The sequence below is a fragment of the Aptenodytes patagonicus genome, chromosome 5, assembly GCF_965638725.1.
Source record: "Aptenodytes patagonicus chromosome 5, bAptPat1.pri.cur, whole genome shotgun sequence".
NCBI classification, from domain to species: Eukaryota; Metazoa; Chordata; class Aves; order Sphenisciformes; family Spheniscidae; genus Aptenodytes; species Aptenodytes patagonicus.
This window is the reverse complement of record NC_134953.1, coordinates 47,158,298-47,178,000: the sequence shown is the minus strand read 5'-3', so window position 1 is coordinate 47,178,000 and position 19,703 is coordinate 47,158,298. Positions and strand designations below refer to the sequence as shown.

At 38.8% G+C, this 19,703-nt stretch overlaps 1 protein-coding gene across 1 annotated transcript in view; it reads left to right on the top strand.

The window, feature by feature from the left end:
* HMCN1 (hemicentin 1) overlaps nucleotides 1-13,022 on the top strand; it is a 209,103-nt gene extending 196,081 nt beyond the window's left edge. Inside the window, exons 100-107 of the mRNA XM_076339558.1 lie at nucleotides 124-258; nucleotides 781-894; nucleotides 1,224-1,349; nucleotides 2,165-2,293; nucleotides 6,439-6,789; nucleotides 9,566-9,685; nucleotides 10,335-10,461; nucleotides 11,580-13,022. Coding sequence (XP_076195673.1) covers nucleotides 124-258; nucleotides 781-894; nucleotides 1,224-1,349; nucleotides 2,165-2,293; nucleotides 6,439-6,789; nucleotides 9,566-9,685; nucleotides 10,335-10,461; nucleotides 11,580-11,946 — 1,469 coding nt within the window. The 3' untranslated portion in view covers nucleotides 11,947-13,022. The remainder of the gene's footprint in view (nucleotides 1-123; nucleotides 259-780; nucleotides 895-1,223; nucleotides 1,350-2,164; nucleotides 2,294-6,438; nucleotides 6,790-9,565; nucleotides 9,686-10,334; nucleotides 10,462-11,579) is intronic.
* The last annotated feature ends 6,681 nt before the right edge of the window (nucleotides 13,023-19,703 follow it).

The window sequence follows — 19,703 nt, the reverse complement described above, 5'->3', positions numbered from 1 at the left end:
ATTCTAATTATTTCATATCTGAATATATTTGCAATCAAGTGTTTCATAGTTGATCATGTTCAAGACTGCTTAATCTGTGTTGCATTTTGACATAGTGAGGTTTACAGCTTGTTTTAATTATAGATATTGATGAGTGTGCGTTAGGTGGACATACCTGCCATGCTGGCCAGGACTGTGAAAACATCATTGGCTCATACCGCTGCGTGGTTAGATGTGGGAACGGCTTTAGGAGGACAGCTGATGGATTTAGCTGCCAAGGTATGGAGAAGTCTTTGGGTTTTGGTGTTAGCTTTCATAAACTTAAAATGCTGTCTTTCACACAATTGAAAGTAACTTTTTAAAAGATGCATCTCCAAATACGTTGTCTATAAATTTTCATTATTAAGGTTGTGGTTTTTTGGGGTTGGTTTTGGAGTTTTTTTGTGGTTTTGTGGGTTTTTTGTGTGGTGGGTTTTTTTTGCTGTAGGGGGTTTTTTTGGTGGTTTTTTTGGTTTGTGTTTTTGGTTTTTTGTGTTTTTTTTGGGTTTTTTTGAAACCTTTTGCTTTTTCCATCTTTAAAATCCTATCAGGGAATAACCTAACATTCTTGCTTTTGTGTCCCATGTGCATTTTCTTTTAAAAAGAAGTGAGAGAAGTAAACACTTCTGAACATACCTCAACAGTGTAATAATTAGAGCTCAAAGCAGAGTCCAGAATGTTGACTCAACTGAAACGCTGTTCAGGTAAATGATGACAAGGCAATTCACAGCTATGGTATCAAGGATTTGTATTGTTCAACAGATGTTAATGAGTGTCAAGAGTCCAACTCCTGTCAACAGCGTTGCTTCAATACTATAGGAAGTTTCCGCTGTGGTTGTGATCCAGGATACCAGCTAAAGGGCAGAAAATGCATGGGTATGAATGAATTTTTGAATGTTAATTCCCTCTTTCCCAATGGACATAGTTCAACATTTATTTGTTGCTATATTTCTTGTTGGAAACCTTTATGAAGGAAAATCCTACTATGGATGACATACTTAGTATGTATTTCTGAATTTGTTTGTAAAGCAGTACTAAAAGCCAGAGGAAGTGGAAATTGGGCTGACTGATAAATGTGCATGAAATGCATTCAAATGCATGTACACAGCATAATTACAGCTGGATTATTCTGCTCTTTAGGAATTGAGCATAAGGAAGCAAGTTCATTTCCATTCTTGGTTTTTTGTTTTTTTTTTTTAAATAAGATGTAAATGAGTGCAGGCAGAATGTATGCAGGCCTGATCAACTTTGCAAAAACACCCGTGGTGGCTATAAGTGCATTGATCTGTGTCCCAATGGAATGACCAAAGCAGAAAATGGAACTTGTATTGGTGAGTAGAAGTGTTAATGTATTGTGCAATGATGGTAAACACAGGGACAACAATGCATTATTAAAAAAAAAAAAAATCTTGGAGATAGTCCATCTCCAGTTATTAAGATTTGCACGTTAAGGCACTAACTTTTTTTCATTTATGGAAACATACGTATTTAACTTTTTTGTAGTTGGTATTAAAAGAATAGATGTGTCCTTGCCACTTCTAGTTTTCCATTGCTCTTAAGAAAGAACAGTAAGGTTTTCCTCAGCATCTTTTCTGCATTGTCACCTTAAATTCTACAGATTGTTCATTGACTGAAATGTTTTGTCCCATGTGTGAATGCTTTCTTAAGAGTTTGTCTCAGGAGCTCTGAATCAAGATAACAGGTCCTTGCTGCTTATCAGGGATGCCTTTAATCATAACATATGTTATATGTAGTACCAAATCTTTTTTTCTAGTGGGATATGATGGGAAGATGGATTATGTCTCTTTGGAGAGTAGCTGATCACATTGGAAACCTCAATGAAAAGTTTTGAAAATTAACGGGAAAAGTGTGTGTAAATGCAATACGGTTGAAAAATTTATCTGTGTATCTGCTCAAAATCTGCTTTCAGATTGTGAAACACAGATTGTGATTTGTAACACAAACTGTTACAGAGTAATGCCTAATCATGGCACCAGGTAAGACAAGTGTACGTTCAGAGGTCAAATCTATCTAGAGGGCCAAATTCACTTGTGGCTTAACTGCATTTCTTCTACATTAAGAAGTTTAAAGCTGTAAGAAGTTCCAAGAAAAATCTGACTGCTTCCCCTTGCCTTGTCGCTTGCAGACATTGATGAATGCCGGGATGGAACCCACCAGTGCCGCTATAACCAGATTTGTGAGAACACACGAGGAAGTTACCGTTGTGTGTGTCCAAGAGGATATCGGTCCCAGGGAGTTGGAAGACCTTGTGTGGGTAAGCTGTCCAATCACATTAGTATCACATATTTTCTGCTGCTGCTTTTGGCTGGGCTTTCTGCTGTGACATATCCGACAACGCTATCCCATTTGAAGACTATGCTATGTAGACAAATTTGCTTTGAAGTTCAAAATTATCCATCTAAAACAAAGTGTCCCATTCAAAACAAATAGTCAAAACTAAATTATTCCAAACGGAGATTGTTATAGGTCCATACTTTGAAAACAAAGTCTACAGGGGTCTCGGAGCACTGATGGATGGATGTGGCAAGCTAGCACTCCACAAGAGGCTTAATTTATAAAAGTCAGGTCAGATTTGTTAGTTGATTGGACAGTGAAATGTGCCTTGCTATAGCCTGGACTGGATTGATTCCCACCTGAAGGCAGCCAAGTAGGGAGTGGTGTGGATTCCCCTAAAGGAGAACGCCCAAAGGAAGTGTGTTGCAAGAGGCACGATGCACCCAGAACTCGCCTCTGCAAGTGAACAGCACAAACGCACTTACCCACCCGCTAGAATTGTGAAGGGTGTTCCCCGTATGGGTAGAGCGGAAGAAGCTGATACGCATTTATCACTCAACGCTCCCCTTTCTGGTTTGGGTGAATCACAGCAGGGAAGGAAGATTCCTGTCAGTCCCAGGAATGCTGACCATGTAGTTACTCCCCTATGCTATCTACATAGAACCTTTTGGCATAAAAATGTGCAGAGCTTTCTCCCACGCATACATGCATAGCATTTGAAGGATGTTCTCATAGCTCTAACGTGGATAGCAAGAGAGTTTAATGTATGGTGTCAGTGCAAGTGCATAAAACACTTCCCCTGGCATTTAATAGACCTCAGGATGGCACTAAGGATCATTTAGATTCACCCTTTCTGTATTTATGTAGAATATTTAACATATAATAGCTGATCCACCCTGATGATAATGATTTATGAATGTTGGTATATGACACTAAGTGAAGTTGGTTTCAGTTGCTCTCATGTACCATATCAGAGAAGCATTCCTCCATGATGAGTTCTTCAAGATTAACTTTCATAAGTGATAAATAGCTGCTTTGGAGAACAGGATTTTTTTTTTTTTTTTTTTTTCTTTTTAAACAGCCTAAGATTTTTGGACTACCAAAAGCCAGGAATGTTTTTGGTTTTTTTTGAGAGAGATTAAATTACAATAAGAAACTGTTTGGCTGTAGACCAAGACATTACTTCCACCAGTTGCCTCTCTACTGAAATAAAATCAATCCCAGACTCCTTAACATATATTAAAACCATTTAAATTTCTGACAGTAATAAGCTAGATAAAGTCTAGCGCTACAGATTTTCACAAAACACCAGCAGCTGCTCTAAAGCTGTCTTCTGACCAAGGAGCACTGAAAGCTCCCTCTTAAAGTAAAGTATGACCTTTATGCACCTTTGAATTTTTATCTGCTTAAAAATATATTTAAAATGTAGACGCATCAAAGATACTAGTTCACATGTGTCAATAAAAAATCAGTTTTTATTGTTAATGTTTCCAGTGAGCACAGGGAAGAGTTGAAAAGTAAGTAGGGCCCCAGACTGAAACAGAAGAACTGAACCTGGTTCCTACCTGTGCCACTCTTACCCTGTGTAAAGTCCTTTGTCCCACAATTCCCTGTCCGTTAGATGGGGATAAGATGCCTATTTGTCAGCACAACACCCATAGATATATGCATGCCCATTTAAGTAAATTACAATATTTCTGTGAACTATGTTGGATCTCAACATGCCGTATCGTAGATGGAAGGGCATTATCAAAAGCTGTTTTAAAGCATTTTGCATATATCACGTGCAAGGCTATCTAAAATTTAAAATCAAATATTCTTAAAGTTAAAGAATGCATGAGAATTTAGCTATTTCAGTTTCAAAGTTACTTCACCTTGTTCTTGTAAATATTTAATACTCATAGTGCATAATCAAAGGGATACTGTCCAGTGGAGACTTAGGCTTACCAGTCAGTCAGCGATCACTTCTCACAGGGATGCCTATGGTATAAATGCAAGTGACTTGCTGCCTTCAATTTTGCTTGTATTGCACAGGATGATCCTATGAAATAAATTGCTTGAATTTTCACCTGTTTTCTTTCCTTATTTCTCTGATAATCTTATATTGCTTATCCACAACTTGTTCCAAGGACATTGGTGGTTGTAAAAAGATGTGAGTGCGCATACCTATTGTCTATTTTATGCAGGTAAAGAATGTTAAACCCAGCAATTAGAAAATAGTTGAGCGCTAAGGAAATAACGAGTTTCAGTATTCTTTTACATGTATATGAGTAATAGGTCTTTCATCTTCAGCATGCAATGAAGGAATATAAACTTAAAATTGTACCAGTTGTTGCTGTATTAAAAATGAAGTTCTCTTGTTTAAAACACCTGACAATATTACCTTAATGATATTTCAGCTAATATATAAAGTTTCAGTTATGTGTTTGTGAAATAACAACTGGAAAATACTGCAATACTCTGCAATAACTATCCCTGGATTTCCAACTCTCAAAACATTTAATTATTAATACCCCCAAAAATTCTTTGAAACTTTAAAATATATGAAGTATTAAACACTTAATAAAAATGTAATCTGATATTCTACTACGTTTCTGAACAGTATTACTTTTTAAATACCATTACCATGCATTTGTGTCTTGGAGGGTTACAAACTATGCTCAAAATACTGTGTTCAGAGGGAACCAAAATGAAACTGTAATAACGCTAGCTTAATGGCATTTTTACAATAATGATTTAAAGAATACACACTAATGTGTATTCATATTTCCACTAATATGAAATAGTTAAACCCTTATTGAATCACCATTAAGATAATCTTTAAATTCTAGTAAAAGAAGGTTTATATGTCCATTATAGATATGTTGTTATGAATGTTAATATCAGGTTATTAATTTCTGGTCATTGCGGAGTTGCACATTCCTGTTTGGAATTAGCAGATTTTTGTCTTTTTCTAGTAAAGAATGAATGTAAGTTTGAAAAGGAATACTGTATATGTCAAATTTTCAGCTGGGCCTGAAGAAACTCGATGAAAATTTTATAAAACTTCTTTCTGGTAGCGCAGGAGAGACTGTGGGGGAAGGCCTGGTCCTACAGCATCCAAGAGCACTCATATTTACTTTATTTTGTGTGAAGGACACTCATCATGTTATATCCTTAAACCCTTTACCATACTTTGTATGCTCACTACTCTGTTTTGATTTAACGATGCATATTTACTGCTAGGGTGGTCAAATTACTTTGGATTACAATTTAAAGGAAAACAACTTAAAAAAAAAAAAAAGCATTCCTTATGAAAAAAAAAATCTATTTTTTAATTGTACAGAAGTTAATTAATATTTACTGTTAAGTCTCCAACCTTTCATAGCTGGAATGACCAATAACAACATGAAAGGTTAGAACATACCTGACCTCCTTCCCTGCAGGAAGAGACCTGATTTTTCCCCTGACGCAGGGTACAATAACCGTATCGGAGCTTTTGAGCTTCCCGCAGTGCCAGTTTCAATGAATTTCTAATGCTGTACTTCTCAAGAATGCTCCGTGTTAAGTATCCTCCTTTAAAGAAGAGCCTGACAGCTTCTCCCACCCATCTGTGGAGCACTTAAGAAAAAAAAATAATTACTGAAGTAGTAGTGAGCAGCTCAGGCTGAAACGATGAACAGCGTGGGTCCTAAGGGCCACTTATTTCTCAGAGTGCATCTTTTCTGGTAACCAGCAGGAACCACAGCTGGCAGCTTTCAGGCTATCACATGGCTCTGCTTCTGCAAAAGCAGGGGAACAGACTTGGATCCCTGTTTTATAGCCACGCCTTACCTTCAGTAACACTCGAGGCAAGAGTTTCAGCAGCGTTCTTGTCCTACGTGAGCACAGTCTTATGTCACAAGCAGTCTTACAGGAAGAATAAAGGTATATTACTGTACAGGATAGAATAACCTTCCTGCTTGGCATTGTGTTCTCCATATTTTACTGCCTTCAAGATCTCACTTTTATGTCTTCAGTTTGTTCCACAGGCTGAGATAAGTATATATGTATATATATATATATACATATAGTTATGTGTTGTTGTTTGTTTGTTTTTTCTCCTTTTCACATGGTTTGTTGCTCTGGATCATGTCACATGAGCAGACATTAATGAATGTGAACAAGTGCCTAAACCCTGTGCATTTCAATGCACCAACACCCCCGGCAGCTTCAAGTGTATCTGTCCACCTGGACAACATTTATTAGGTGATGGGAAATCTTGCGCTGGATTGGAGAGATTGCCAAATTATGGTGCCTATTACAATAGCTATAGCTATGCTCAATTCTCCCCTGTGAGAGACAACTATCAACCTCAACAATATTACAGGCACTCCTCAAATCTCTACAGCTCCTTCTCAGAGTATAGAAACAGCAGAATACCTTTCTCCAGGACTAGAAGGAACATTAGAGAAACTTGTCCTGAAGGCTATGAGGCAAGAAAATACAGATGTGTAGGTAAATGTCAGTCATATCTATGCAATTCTCTTGTTTTGGTCCTTATTCTTAGGTTACTGTTTCATATATACCAGGGGCTGATGATTTGCGGTGCTGTGTTTTTTTTCATATTACCCTGATAAATATTCAGAGAGTTCTGCATGTTCTTGTCTCCTGAGCATGTTGTAGCAAAAATGTTTTCAAACCTCCTCCTTGTAACCTCTTGTTTTAATTGTGTTGCTTATTGTGTGTTTGCAAATTATTTCCCTCTGTTATTCTCTTTCTTCTGATGATGGTAGCTCACCTTTGTGAATTTTCTCACACTTCAAAAAAACACCAGTAGACCCAATCTAGTCCTGGGGATGTTGCTTATGCCAGACTCCCACTGATGGTAGTAATAATCTGGTTCAAAAAGGTTTTGAATAAAGATTTTAGAATTGAGCACACTAGGGCCAATGCCAGCACTGCTACAGGACGGTTAGTCACTGCCATACGGGCAATATAAGCAGAAGCTTTTAAATTTTCTGTAGATATGATATATAGTGGGTTGCAATGTAATTCACTGAGTGTGGAGAGATTGATTATAAGTAAACAAATAGGGGGTTTGTCATAAGTTGTGACAATGACAGCACTGCCATTTCTTTTCCTGTGATGAGGAGAGCAGGGTAGTTATAGTAACTGGTAAGCTGTGCCCCAGGTTTTTTTTAAAGAGCCTCAGAGCACACTCTAAGACCGACAGGAAACAAAGGTATTTGGCACCTCTAACTATCAAGCGTTTAGCTCACTTCCTCCCTACCCCGTGAGCTTTTCTGAGGTTTTTCAGTGAAATGGTGCTGTTTTTACAAGTACTGAAAATTTAATTCAGCTCCTCGTGAAAGTCAAAAAGAACAGCAGCCTGTACTGCTCATTGACTGATTTGCACTAAATGTGAAGAAACGAAGAAGTTAAAAACACCCCCACACTATTGCTCAAAAGTTAGAAATGTCAGGTTTTTGTCACGTGGCAGTAGTTGGTGTCTGTGGATCTAGACCCTCTAACTGCTGGTCTAGAGCCAGAAAATGGGTGCTCACACCTAGCCTCCCTCGAGCATGTTCCCCTCCCTGCCCTGGAAAGCTGGACAGACCTGGGCAGGAGAGGGGCCACTGCTGCGCTGTGAGCCAGGGCTCGTCTTGTCTTTCAGGTGGGATCACCAGACTTGATGCTTTACACAAAGGACAGATGGGGATACAAAAAAATGAGTTCATCTTTTGAAATATGCTTCTCTTAAGCCAGATTTTGCCAACTTAACTCACATTTTGAGTATCTTAAGAAAAAAAAAAATTATTCAGTTAAGTTATTTTGTGATAATACTGCTGAATTCAGGACTAAGGGTACTGCAGTCTAGGCCTTACTAGAGCTTGTCCCAGTGTGTTTAACATAGCAGGTTGTGGTGTGTTAGCTATGTGCCTCAACCTAGCATATATGCCAGTGGCGCTTCACAGTAGGCACAATATCCTTCCAGGATAAATACAGTGATCTACAGCTAGATTCTAGCAACCAGAATTATTGCTAGAATTATATAGCAATATATAATGTTGAAAAATATGAATATAATTTTATTAATAAAAATTATAGATAGGCCTTGTATTTACATTATAAAGACATTTCAGTAGTCATATATGTGCAGTTTGTTATGGGTATGGCAGTTTAATTGAAAGACCTAGGAATATAGCTACCGCTGATGAAAGGGTTAAGCTAAAATGTATGATCTTCACCTCAGCTTCCAGTTTGAACTAATTAATATTCTTGTACTTCTGTTTCATTGGAATTACCATCTAAATTTAAAAATTACTGTTTAATATGAAAAATACACCCAAATGATGCTTGTTTTAAAGAAAGTTCTTTCAATGGACAACCATCAGGATTTGATAACAGCATACTGTAAATGTCTACTATCACATCTGTTTCCCTTCTGTGTTTGCATTTTTATCTAATGCAACCCCTGTAAATCAGACAAAGAGAGGGGAGGCAAAGACCTTCCTTCCACTGTTTTAATCATGCAAGTCTTAAGTCTTGCATGAGAGTAACTTGAGTAGGATCTCTATTGCTCTCCTGAATTAGGCAGATGTTTCAAAAGAAATTATTATTATTATTATATATGATCTGTGTCTAAATCACGCTGGTCTGCTTTGAGAATTTTACATAAAGTAGTCTGGTACTTCTATTTTTGAGAGGGAGATTAAAAAAAACAGTTAAGAGCATTTATTGATAGTCTTCCCAGATACTGAGCTTAATTCATCCCCATGGCATGAGGAAGATCAGTTTGGAAGGAAAACAGCTTTGCCTGAGGAGGGATTAACTGTAAGAACAACTCCCCCACTGTCAAGGCTTCCTCTGACAAGATAACTAATCTGGGCGTTTCCTAACCATATTGCCTAAAACCTTATTATCAGGCAGCTCACCTTGCTTTTTGGGGCAAGACTGTGTTTGTATAACCTTGTCGATGTATACAGATTGCACGTCCCCCTTTCTTCCCAGAACTCTGTATCAGGACTGGTCTCTCCAGCTAGAATACATATTATGGCTGCCATCAAAAGAGGTGAGGACTTTAATTATTAAAAAGTTTTAAGGAATGGCACGGGTAAGGTGTGAAAGGACTTGCTAGTCTTAGACGTTTCAACCCCATGAGAAAACAAGATCCACACAACTTCCACCAACTCTGTCCATATGCTTATATATAAATAGGACAAAAAATACCTCGGTTCAATACCAGGTTCAAATAATGCTGACGTGTACGTGTTCATGTTTCTTTCCACAGACATAGATGAATGTGAAACCAGAGATACCTGTCAGCATGAATGCAGAAACACCCTAGGAAGTTACCAGTGTACTTGTCCATCTGGTTATCGCCTTATGCCCAATGGCAAAACCTGTCAAGGTACGGGGATCCCTTTGAGTGTTCAGAAATATATTTGTAAATAAATAAGATACAAATCATGTTTGATACAAATCATGTTCAATACATGTATAAGCCACCTCTTTGAATTTGCTATATGAGATTCGGCATTCAAAATTTCAAGTCTCAGAAGTTTTTATATTTCACATTTTAATGCTTCATAAAACACCAGCAAATTAGACAATTGCAACTTCTTATTCTCTGAAGTTTCCTCAGGTGACCTTACGTTACACATTTGACTCCAGGCAAGTAGACAGCAGCTCTAGGGTCAAACCCAATATAATGGGTCAAAAAAAAAAAGGTACTGTCAGATTTTCTGATCCACAAAAAAACCCATAAAAAATGAACAAATTAGTCTCTGTTGACAGCTATGGTTTATGGTGGATCGTGGCTGTAGGGCAGCTCTAGCACAATACGCCATCCTGCACAGTAATAAAATGCCAACAATAATAAATGCACGTTATTGAAACTCCTGGCTCCAGTGTCTCAAACAGCAAGACTGGATCCTGAAAGATTTCACTGTGTGCAGAGGTACACTCTGCAGTCTGCTCAGCCTTTACTGACCCAGCCAGTTTTTAACCCTTAATTTCTTCTACCAGCAATTGATCATTTGTATGTTTTTTACATTCAGATATTGATGAGTGCCTTGAACAGAACATTAATTGTGGATCAAATCAGATGTGTTTCAACATGAGAGGAAGCTACCAATGCATAGACACACCTTGTCCACCAAACTATCAGCGAGAGCCTCTTTCTGGGTACGTTTTATTTTCAGCCCCTTTTCACCCATTCCAAGCTCGGATCCGTAACCTGTATTCGTCAGAAGAAACTTTATCTAAGTTTGACTGACACCAGTAAAGCTCATACTAGCAAAAGGTAAAACATTGACATTTGAGATGATCATCGGTTTTGCGAGCAGCAGTATTCCGTGTTTCCCCTGCAGCAGAACCGTAAAGCAGTGGCCACAGGCTGGCTGGCTCTCGGTATCCATGCAGCATTTTACTATTAGTTTAAAAGGAAATAGCACCAGAATGTTCCTTTACTAAATGAACCCTGGCGGGCAGCACGCTGTGCTTCTTTCTGCTGATGCAGTGTCATTCATTTGTCACTTATGGGGCTGCCTTTGCATCTAAGTTTTCTGACTTACTTCTCTAAAGGCCTAACTTGCCATCAATTTCAAAGCAATTAAAATACTCTTTTAGTCATGAAAATAATGCTACAGTTCATGGTAAGTTTTGTTGTTTTTAAGTTACTCTATTTCCCTGTTCTGGAAAAAACACACTAATTTCTTTTAATCTTTTAATATACTCAAGGAAATAGCTTGTTTCATGGTCAGAAACCATCTTTTGTGATCAAACTGAACTGGAATGGCAAGTTGAAATGGATAATGTTCTTTGACCTGTGTTAGTACTGACAAGCAGGGCTAACGGATATCTCCTATTTTGACTTTTGATTTGTAGAAGTAAAATTTACTTTGCCTTTCTTCATTCCAAATTCTTTATTTTATGATCTAACACACAGACACCTCAAATGCAGCTGCCTGGTACACTTTAAACTAACCTTTCCAACTCTAATGTTTAAGAGTAAGGTAACTAAAACATATACCATTGACTTCAACGACAAATATTGTATTCAATATCTTTACATTTCCTCTTGGCATTTTCTGAGATGATCCTGTTGAGGGAAAATGGGACATTAAACTGGGCTGCAACTTTAAAGGAACAATGGATAAAGAGTGCATGAGCATATTATCGTTATAGAGAAATTTAAATTACACAACAGGGTAAACAGGGGAAGAATTTATCCTTTAAGACCTATTGCAGCACTTATGATATCATGCCTTCTCCCTGGGCTAAAGTGCTCTGCTTATTCCTAGGTTCTGTCTGAAAAACTGCCCGGCCAATGACTTGGAGTGTGATCTGAGTACCTACGCCTTGGAATATAAACTCCTTTCCCTCCCCTTCGGCATAGCTGCCGGTCAGGATTTAATCCGGCTGGTTGCTTATACTCATGATCAAGTCATGCACCCGAGGACAACTTTCTTAATGGCAGACGAGGACCCAGCAATCCCATTTGCCCTGAGAGATGAGAACTTGAAAGGAGTCGTGTTCACCACCCGACCGCTGCGAGAGCCAAAGACTTACCGCATGGGAGTCAGAGCCTTATCCTACAGCGTCGATGGAAATATTGAGTATCGGACAACTTTCATTGTTTATATAGCTGTGTCAGCCTACCCCTATTAAACACCCAAACTACTTGACAGTAATCACAGTATTTTAACCACATTTTTAAATGCCAGTGGGTATTACCACTTCCAGACTGACTCTACTGCCTGCCAAACAGTTGTGAATCATGTAACTTGAAAATGGTGCTATGCTCTTTTCTTTTTCCCTCTTTCCCTGAGGCTGCCTATCCAGTCCCATTATTCCAATTCAAGAGGAAAATCCATGGCTTTGAGGACCTGTTACCACTTGCTTTATTTATTACACTGGAGTAGTCATTTTCCACAGTTTGTTCTGAAAACCAGCAGAAAAAGCAAAGTATGGGTTGAAGTATGTGGTCAAAGCAGTAAGCAAGGAGCAGCCTCTGTGGTCAAAGCAGTAAGCAAGGAGCAGCCTCTGTTGAAAGCAACTAAAGACAAGCCTAACCAGAAGAAAAAAAAATGTAATTTCAAGTGGTCTACATATTTTAAAGGTTGCTAAGTGTTTTACAATTTTATATCTATTAGATTTTTTTTCTTATCAAATACCTGATAGAATTAGGGCTGTAATATACTACATCGTGTGTTTAAAAAAAAACAAATACCACTGTACCTAATGCTTGCAAATGCTGAAACAAATGATATTAAAGTTTGTTTTCAGCTAAAGAATCTACAGTAGAATTTGGAACTGGTACATTTGATTTCCATGCAAGTTTAGAGATGTCACTATTTTTTGGAAGAAAAAACAACATGGCTACTTCTACTTTATACAGCAGGTATTTTATAACTTTTTTTTTACTCTGACATTCTGGTATAGCCATTTATTTAGCTCAAAACCATATCCATTTCAGTACTCCCAATTCAGTCAGTTGAAATGTTTTGGGTTTTTTTGCAAATGGAACGTTTTTCTCCAAAGATGATGTAAGTTTGGTTCAATAATGTCAATACACTGTACACAAGTAATTTTGCCAAGATGTATTCTATTTTTATGAAAGTGTATATATGTTTTTTCCTATGTGTATTTTCTGTGCAGTATCTCAAGAGTGTTTGACAGTTAAGTTTGCATAAAAGGACAATGACAATACATTGAAAATAATCAAAATAAAGGTTCCCATTGCCTTAAAATTGCTGTGAGTTTTATCACTGAAAAAAAATCTTTCCCCTTTGTAAAGCACTTGCCTTTAATGTCAGCGGAGAATGCAGAAGATAGCGTGCCCAGCAAACCGGGGAGCTGTGTGCCAAGTCTCCTGTTTTTTGTGCTACTGGCTTCCCCACATCCTTCAGTTTTTCAAAAAAAGTCAGGGAAACTGGTGCACTTACTGTAAGACCTTTTATTTTATCCAGAGGCTACTGACTAGGAGACTTCTCATTTCCTCAGAGAAAGTGGATTTTGCTAAGAGTTAAATTTTTGTTGCATATAAAGGCAGTGTTTATTCATAAATATGCTTAACTCATTGCCAAACATGAAATAAGCCACTATAATTCCAATGCATACAAAAAAAAGAAAAAAAAAATCATTGAAGGGCATTAAGATTGGAGCCCATGGGAAATTACCAGTGTTCACTGTGAAAGTTTTGCTGTTTTCAGTCAAAGTGAGAAAGAGACGTCAACAGAGCCCCTCCAGTTGAGAACTCCACAGGGGCTGAACTGTAGACTCTCAGGTTTCTGTGCTGCATGATTGGGATGCAAGGAATGGACCAAAAATAACTCATTTCACTCCTTTCAATTAAAGTACATTTTTAGCAACAGGGTCAAATTGCTCTGCAATGGAATTTTGACCCTATGCTTCAATATTAACTATCCCTAGTGAAAGCCCCACCAGTTTTCCCCTAACCTTGCTTTTTGTTCAGTTTCCATCACAACAAGAGAGATAGTCCTGCAAAACAAGGATGACTCAAAATCATTTTGCTCTTTATACAAATTTATACAAGTGACAGGCTTCAAACAAAACAGGTTTGTTTCTTGGAAGCCTTACTTGGAAAAATAAAAGCAGTTTACGAAGAAAATGAAGATAACTTTCATGACAAAGACATGAGGGAAGGAAAAATGAGTAAGCTATAAGTAGTATAGGTAGTTACCTCCATTTCTTTTAAGGATGAGAATCACACTGAAAGCGATGTCCTTGAGGGAATTTAACTCCACTGTGAGACAGGAAGAAAAAGAAAGTTTCTATGTTTCATGAAAGGAAAAAAAGCCCAACCAATAACAGAGTTAACAGGCTTTTACTTCTTTTAGGGTTAGGCTCTTACCAGATGGAAGTCACTTAAACACTCCCAGACATATCCACAGCTTTGTTTCCACTATTTGCTTTCTCACCCTGTGCTTTTTCAGGCGCCCAGCTGTAGCTTAAGAGGGAGGAGCTGCTTGCCCCTATGGAAGCTGTTAGTTACACTAAGATGATGCCACAGGGTTGAGTGACCAGCAGGATTTGGATTATTGTGAGCTTTATGGTTTTCACTCATTGACTGGTTGAAGGGAAGTTATGAATAAAGGAGAACTTGTGCCATGCCCTTCTCTTCCTTGGACATCTTGTTCTATGTTACAAATTTCCAATCTCTCTTGCTTTAAGAAAAGAATTGCAAACCTGTTAAATTAAATCTCAGAGCAAATACACCTGCTGCAGATCTACCTCCACAAACTATCTGACCCTATTTCTAACAAACAGGCTTAAAAGTCTATTGTTTATTATTAGTTTTTCTATTCTAACTTGAGAGGTCAGAAGCAGGTTAGTATGTGTGTACACACCCGCATAAAATTGTGTATTTGTTAAAGATTTAAAATCCTTATTTCATAAATCCAAATTTTAGATTTCATAAAGACAACAAATGTTCTACTGTAACTGTCTCTTTATGGTTAGCATTATATAGCTACAGACACACAACAGGGGCAAAGACCTGACAGTGAAACCACTATGGAAGTAGAACCAAGGATTTGTAGGGAGTGATGAAAGGCACCATGCAAAGAATGAGGAACCCTGTTAAATAGGTAAATTATAGACATGATCTCATTCCCAGAAAGAGTGAAAGTCCCTTCGTAAATATCTGTCTACTTAATTGCAGAGCAAACCATATATGAGAATCTTAAGTTCTTATTAAAAAACACACCACCACCAGTTTAAAAACAACAAAAAAAAAGAGCTCCCAGCAAGAGCAATTGTTTTGGGGTATTTCAGAGATGTGCTGAATAAACAGTTAATGCTTCAGTGCTACGTGGTGCCTGTGCTACCATCCTTTTGTACAAGCCTACTATTTCTACTGCTCATTTGATTCCCCGGGGAGGTAATGCAGCATTTCCTCGTGACACTGGCTACCTCCTCCCTTCCTGGGCCTTTCCTAGGCACAAACATGACACCATTTAATTAACTACCAAGATTAAATGTACCCTATGAAAGATGGCAAATGTGTTTTATACATTACAGAGATTAATATATACATACTGGTAGTTTAAGTGTGACATCTTGTGGCATTCCAGCAGCACGCAGTTGGGCACACAAGTCTCCCTGAAGCTCACCTCCAGGTGAAGACACATTAGATACCGGCTACCCACTTGCCACAGCACTGCCCGAGAGCACCCAGCCCACACGTGTATTCCAGGAAAACATCCTGCCATGTCTGAGCCTTTGTCAGGGCACAACTGGATCCACTTTTCCTCCCACAAATGATCCTTCCTTATTAAAGCCTAAAGGAAACTACATGCTAAGATGCAGCACTTTTTGCAAAAAAATTGCGCAACTCCTTCCAAATATAAGTAAGTTCTAGCAGAGGAATAAGGCACGAAAAGGAGTTCAGGGGCAAAACCAGGGCCAATTGCCAGAGAGGATAGAAAATTCACAACCACCACTGGTTTACATGGCAGGCATTCAGGAACTGAAGACAGGTAAGGTATCCGCCATCACACCTTCTGTAGAGCTCCAGCTTGCCAATCCCTTGAGAGAGGAAATCCACTGGGGTTTTGTTTTAATTCGCACACTGGCTGGATTTAAAAGCTACTGAATGGGTAGAGTAATGAATCAATGCAGAATACATAGCACTGTGGGTTAAAGGGAAAACAAGTTATTAGACGAGAACGATGCTCAGAAAAGACAGGAGTAGTAGTGCTTGACAGATAAGCGTCTACTTGCCAAGTAAGATCCAGACAGTTGATGCTAAATGAAGCAGAAGGATAATGAGTAAAGCAATCATCATCGCTCTCACATTGGTGTGGCAATTACAGGCAGGACTCTGCTCTTGGGGTGCAAGTGGGAACTCTGGTACCCTTTGACTTCAGAAGCATTTCCAGTTCTGGCAGCTCAAATCTAAGGCTGCTGCCAATAAAAACTTGGCACGTTATGACCTTTGAAATCCACGGATTAGCTTACGAGGCTGGAATCCAACCGCCCACCCCCAGTTGCACACACGCAGAGAACAGGACATGCAGCACTGTGTGAGGAGGCACACATGGCCAACACCACGCAGGTTGTGGTTAATCACCCAGGCAAACAGATGCAAAAGAAAGGCGTCTGGCACATTTCTGTTTAAACTAATCCCTGCTGAGATGCTGTGACATACAAACGTATAGACGGGTGAGGGCTGCTGGGCAGGTCCCGCGCTTTGTTTCTGCGGAAAGCCTGTGGGCAGATGAAGGCTCCTCCAGCCTTCTGGGCTTCAACCTCTGCTTCAGATGAGATTTTTTGATTCAGCACAAAACCAAATGGGTATCATCATCTGCAATGATTCAGCACTGCACTGACAAATCAAACACTGAAGTCTGGAAATTTAAAACACCTTCTACCCCCATGTTCATTAACGCTGAAGAGCCTGAACAGTCAATGACTTGCTTAAGTGCAGCTGTATTTCTTGCTGGGAAATCAGAGATGGTTTCAACTCCTGCACATACAGCAATGCTCCGTTCATGTGGAGCTGCTGCTCCATGTGGGCTACGAGATGTCCTTAGCGAATGACTTTATTTGCCCTTTCTTTCCCTGGATGGACTTTGAGGCACAGGGTAGCTCTGGGTGTAAGCTGAAACAGAAAGGAAACACCAGAGAGTGCCAGCCGATTGCCAGAGCTAAATGGGGTGTTACACATCATGCATCCAGCAGCACTGCACTAATAAACTTAACATCCGAGCACAGCATATCCAGCCGTGCCCTGTGAATAATGTTAAATGTAATCCCTAACTGGCAAGAAGATTTTTATAAACACATTTGCATGTCTGGACACACTTAACACAACTCAAATCACTTTTCAGATCATCAAGTTCAGCTGTTCAACATCTTCAGCATACAAATGGTGCCAGACAGCAAGCACAGCTGGTTCTTCTGGTTTGATAATTTAGTATTAGAAAGGGAAACAAAGAATACCTGCTTACAGATGAAGGCATACGGATAAAAAGAAGCGTTCTTTAATATGTTACACAAACACAGATTCAAATGATAATTTCTGAATAGCCAAATGATGGGGGCATCAGAAATATGATCAAGCCAAGAAATTGTTCAGATTACAGAGCAAAGGTTAAGAAGTGCTTTTAAGTAATGCTGTGCAATTGCTGCAAGGAGAAGAGAATCTCAGTTAATTTTTCACTGTATGTGAGGATTATAAAACTGTGGCCATTTTGGGACTGAGAACAAGTTGAGATAATTTCTTGGATAAAACATGCATAAGAAGCAAACAAAAAAAAGGTGTAGCAAATACAGCGCTTGCATTAGAAAGATCTTTCCTAAAATGGGAAGAGGTAGCACACAAGAGTAAGGACTGCACAATTCCTGTTGTTCTTGATAGCTTAACTAAGTGGCTTGAAATGTAGTAAGATGCAGCTGGCTTCCTTATTAATAACTTCTCATCCCACTTGAAGTTATAGACTAGTTTACATACAAGTCAAGAGAAGACATCTTGAGTAGAATCTCTCTCAAGCATGGTGGGGTGGTTTTTTTTTTAAATCTGTATGCTGGCTATGAAAACACACAGTAAATCTGATGTGCAGAGTTCACCTGGAATTCAGAGGGGTTCAGCCAGCTAAGGACCAAGACAAGCCCCCCTCCAAACCTTTTAATGGCTTACCGAATAGCAGGCCCAGTCATACAAACCATAGTCTAGCACTTCTACTTGGATCACAAGAAGTGTCTCAAGGAAGCCTCTCATAGAGAATGCCTGAGAGGTATCAAGAGATCTGGACTGGACAAGTATGATCTAGCCCATAATTAAAGCAAGGCCAAACTCTCTTGCTACGTAAAACTGTAGCACAGCCACTGGCAAACGCTTAAAGTTGTATGTAAAAGCTTCAAAAAAAGAACTTATCTAATTTTGGGTCTACAGCTTCAAGGCAAAACCCAGCCAGGATCCCCGAAGAGAAGAATCCTGTAAATGGCCCTAGTTACTGCTGTCCCTAGTAAACACAGTGGTGCATAAAACAGCCAGGTTCCAAGCAACATCAAAGTTCCTCTGTCTAACAGGCTTCACGGCCATCACAGGATTTTAGCCGGGTTGCCTCTAGAATCTGATGCTGTAGATCTAAAAGGTGAGGATGAAAAAGCTGGGAGAAGAATGAATTCTCAGATGCCACAGAAACAACAGAAGTGTGCCCGCTCTTCCCTGAAAGCACGTGAACAAATGGGACTTCTCTGCATCCAAAGAGGAAAATGCAGAGTGCTCTGATGCAACCATGTGAGTGACTGAAATTGAAGAAGCAAAAATATAATGAGAAATCAAAATTAAAAACACATGCTGAAGGGACTACAGGAGCCTTAGTGATAAACTGGGGAGACCAAGGCACTCTTGTACCAGAACAGTACTGTTTCTGCATAAACGTCCTGGCAGTTCACCACCTGTGGACAAATCTTAAATATTAGAGAGCTCATGAGTAGGAGATAGGCTGAAAAGATGTTCAAATCTGTGACAAAACTATCACCTCTTTGATTTCTCTTCTGCTTAAAGGAACTGGACTTTGAATACAAACCTTGTAAATAGCTGATTACATAAAATTTATTCATCCTTCCTCATCATCGTCTACTAACAGAATTACCTCACAAATCTTCACATATTTACCAAGCGCACAGGTCAGATTGCTTTTCTCTGCTCTGGCCTTGTTTGAAAGAAAATATTTGTGGTTTGCTTACTGGTTCCTCTGCAATGCTCTCAGTGATGTGGAGACTGATAGAAAACCTCAAATTGGGTGTAACCCTGCAAAGCCTTTGCCAAAATATTACCGCTAACATTTCACAGCTCATGTTTTGAAAAGATTTTGGATGCATAAACGATGTTGTCCTTTAATAGATGAGGCTGTAGCACAGAAGTGGTTTGTGTTCACCAGCTGAAATGCACAGCAAGGTAGTATCATGGTATTTTTACCATGTGCGGTAGCTTTACTATAGACAAGCAAAGAGCCATCAGTGATTACCAAAAAGAGTCACATCAAATGAAAGCCAGTCACAACCGTGCTAAAAACCCCTGACTGCCTTCAAATTGGACACCTCATCTAATCAAAATATTTCTTAATCATATAAACAGTTCTCAGCAGATATTAAGAACAATAGTAAGTGTTAAGTTTTACTAAAAGCTGATGTAAAATGAATTTTCCTGATGATAGAGATTTGAAAATGATAAACAGGACAAAAAGGATACATTGCAGAATGAATTACCACAGCATGAAAAAGAGCATCTGCAGAGCAGCTAGTAAAAACAGCCTGCATTTTGCTGAGAACTAGCTTTTTTGAGAAGTAAAGTTGTTATTTAAGCAGTCAGGTTCAGCAGTGAAGTTCAGCCTTTGCCAGACTAGCCACTGTTTCTTTGTAAAGCCCTGTTGATTATCTAAATAAATCACATA